The sequence below is a fragment of the Austrofundulus limnaeus genome, unplaced genomic scaffold, assembly GCF_001266775.1.
Source record: "Austrofundulus limnaeus strain Quisiro unplaced genomic scaffold, Austrofundulus_limnaeus-1.0 Scaffold471, whole genome shotgun sequence".
In the NCBI taxonomy this organism is placed as follows: domain Eukaryota; kingdom Metazoa; phylum Chordata; class Actinopteri; order Cyprinodontiformes; family Rivulidae; genus Austrofundulus; species Austrofundulus limnaeus.
In genome coordinates, this window is record NW_013952873.1 from 182814 (window position 1) to 186470 (window position 3657).

At 36.8% G+C, this 3657-nt stretch overlaps 1 protein-coding gene across 1 annotated transcript in view; it reads left to right on the top strand.

Moving 5' to 3' along the window:
* The window catches only part of rnf141 (ring finger protein 141), a 9533-nt gene extending 6506 nt beyond the window's left edge, over positions 1–3027 (top strand). The window contains exons 5-6 of the mRNA XM_014025375.1: positions 578–685; positions 779–3027. Of these exons, the coding sequence (XP_013880829.1) occupies positions 578–685; positions 779–929 (259 nt within the window). The 3' untranslated portion in view covers positions 930–3027. The remainder of the gene's footprint in view (positions 1–577; positions 686–778) is intronic.
* The last annotated feature ends 630 nt before the right edge of the window (positions 3028–3657 follow it).

Here is a 3657-nt window from a genome sequence, read left to right on the forward strand (position 1 = left end):
CTCTCCATGTAGCATCAATTATGCTAATGGTAGCTGCCTGTCACGTTCTCTCGTTCTGGCCACACCTCCGCTCTCTAACCCCCCTTCCCCACCCACACCCCCTCCCCTACCCACTTTGATGCATTTTTCAAATTTCGCCTTGGGGCGGAGTTATCTTTTCACAGGGGGGTAAGTTACACTTTAAGCACTTCACCATTTTGTTCCTGATGCAAAGTAGTTAACGTGTGTAGTCTTCTTGTGGGTGAATTGCATAAATACATATCCACGTATTGTGATATGAATGTTTTTTTAATTGATTCTGACTCAACGACGTCTATGCCATTCAGTCTCTTATTGAATAATTGTATTAAAACAGAAGTAGGTAATTGCCATCACTCCTGGTTTTTGAATTTGATGAAATTGGTACTGAAAAGTCCTTGAAAGGTCCTTGAATTTGATGTTAACCAAGGCGTGGGAACCCTTGAATGTCAAACTTTTACTAAGTACTGAGTATACTGAGTACTGAGTATTTCTATCAGTGCAGTAAGTGACGTCACCAGGATTTTACTTTAACTCTTTCCTGCCTGTTTCCCTGCAGAGTGAAGCAGCTGACCGATGAGGAGGAGTGCTGCATCTGTATGGATGGAAAGGCCGACCTCATCCTGCCCTGCGCACACAGCTTCTGTCAGAAATGCATTGATAAATGGTGGAGTGATACAAAAAGTTTCATTCTGCGTAATTCAGTGGAAAGTTGTTTCTTTCACACTAACCATTCCAAATGTGTTTCCTGTTTGTGCAGGAGTGGACAGAGTCGAAACTGTCCAATATGCCGTCTGCAAGTGACCGCTGCCAACGAGTCGTGGGTGATGTCCGATTTTCCCACAGAGAACGACATCGCCAATTACATCCTCAACTTGGCTGACGAGGCGGGCTGCCCACACAGGCCTTAACGTGCGCAGCAGCCAGCCAAGTCCATAGTAAGAGATCTGACCGATTTACATGCTGAAATTCAAAAAGTTTATTTCACTGACAAAACTTTCTCTTTTTTCTTTATGAGAAGCTAAATGCAGAAGAAAACCACAGGGTTTCATTGTATATTTGAATGGCAGACACTGACATTAATGCTTTATTTGCTTTTAGCGCCTAAAAAAAATCCCGAAATGCTGTTTGCAGCTCAAGTGTTATAAATGTGGTCTGTGCTATGTTGTCTAAAGTAACCTTTTGTATATGTTTGCTCTAAATAAGTCTATATATTTATGTAATTTACACCAGAAAAATGAAGAACAGACCAAAAGAATGAAAACTGAGGAGACCTGGTTTATTGTAGCACTTTATGAAACAAATCTTCTTAAAAAACATTGATCTCTTCATTGATGAAAGAGGTTAAGTGAGCTGTGAGTCCTACATTTAGAGGTTTGATAAATATGACTTATTATTGTAAATGTTGCATTATTCATGAGACTGTTTGGGGAACGTGTTTGCTTTCGGGAGTTCCAGAGTTGGACTCTTATCTCCGAGTCAGCCAACTGGATAAACTATTCATGAAGATAAATACTTTCATTTGTTTTTCCTTTAGCTCAGCAGCACCTCCGAAAACTCCTTCATTAGCTTAATCTAACTATTTTAAATATCCTCCCTTTACTGGGACTAGATACAAAACAATATAACGGCTGGTTTCATTGCAGCATTAGGACAATAAACAGGTCTGAAACATTATCCTAATGGAAGTACTGACACTAATGGAAAAATTTCAGAAGCAAATTAGCATATTTTTCACACTTTTGCCTGAAGTGCAAATTCAAGACACCAAACACATTCCTATTATCTGCTAATGTTTCAGTGTTTTCTCATATAGAGCTGTTCAGAAGTCTTTGCACAATAATCCTTCATGTTAAGGCTCATTGTGACATGCCATAGGAGTGCTTTATGTCATAAACTGGCCTTTAATGCAGCTCCGAGTTTTCTTTGAGTGCTCAGGACATGTTGGTTCTGCATTGTTGACCTGGCTTTGCTGTGGTTTCTTCACTGTTTGAAATCACCTTTATTTCTCTTGTTTTTTTACTTAATTATGTTTAAATGAATTGAATCAGACTTCTGTGGAAATGCTGAACAGAAAACTTTTGGTTTTACTTATCATGCCTGTATGTATAATATAATAAATACCATGTTTAGTGTAAAAGGCAGCACTTCAGTTTAACCTGACTTTTGGTTGGATAGTTATTAAACTAAGTGTTTTTTTATGAGTGTTTCTATTCAGTTTGGTTCAGACCCATTAGCTTATTTATTTGTGATGATTCTGGAGGAGCGTCTCAAAACTCAAGTATTTAAAAAAAGTAAACTTTTTAATATTTAGTCATATTTTATTCCACTGGATTTTAAGTTTTTTTTTAAATATATATTGTAATGTTGTGACATTTATCACAATGGCTCTTGTTAAACGGTGCAAACGAGGATTGTAATAAATAATTTGCGTTAAAATCTTTTTTGGTTGCCAGTGTTAAAACTTGCACAGATTTCTGAGTTAAACTACATAAAAATAACTAACACTGTAATTCTTTCATGATGGAGCAGTGAAACATATATTTGCTCAGGTTGGACAGAGATCTGAGTCTGATGTACAGTTGCATGGTTTCTTCAAAATCATTAGTGGGAAAATATTAAGAGCAGGGAAATGTGTGAAGCACCTAAACTCACATTACTGTACTGTATGTAGTTGTTTTCATATAAACTGAACACATGTACTGTATAATCTGATGTTGCAGCCTCAATGTGGTAGCATTAATCTATAACTACACTGAATCCCCATCTGTACTGAAGGAATTTAACTGGTGAGGCTAAACTGAAGTGGGTATAATGAACTGAAAGATTTGTCTATATTAAAGATGTAGATTTTACACTTTACTACTGTGTAATGATGGGTCGAACGTTTTACACAACTCTGCTTCGTTTATACTTTGTTGTTAGTGTCTGTTTATATTATACACCAATTAAAGGCTGTTTTTTATCCTATGTCATCAGAAAATTTATGCAATAAAAATTAAAAAGCTGCTACTTGTCTGTCGTATTTAAAAACTAATGAACTCTGTTTTAACACATTAAGTAATGTATTTACTTCACTGCTCATGGCATGTATAGGTTTTTTAACCAAAGCTTTTTTTACACCATGGGTGTTCAACCCAGTTGACGGGCTCTAAACAACAACAACAAAAAAAACTTGGTCCTGATTGAGGGCCAAGCTTGGAAACACACTGACAAATGTTTTGAGTTTTGTAAGAGAAGAGATATCCTGACCTGTTTCAGTTGAACCCATCTGAATCAAGGTTAATATTTATCTAAGAAACCTGATGAATCCAACCAGCTACTTAAATTCCAAGCATGTCTTAAAGTCATAAAAACCTGGATGACTCTTTTGGACTTGAACATCTTAAGACTAAACTTTCCAGCCTTTCACCTTCTCTGGATGGCATTAATCTGGCCTCCAGTTCTGATGTAAAGAAACTTGGTGTTATTTTTGATCAGGACATGACTTTTAACCCCCACATTAAAAATGTTACCAGGACCGCCGCCTTCCACCTGCGTAATATCACTAAAATTAGAAACATTTTGTCCAAAAATGATGCAGAAAAACTGATTCATGTATTTGTCACGTCTCAGCTGGATTACTGTAATTCTTTATTA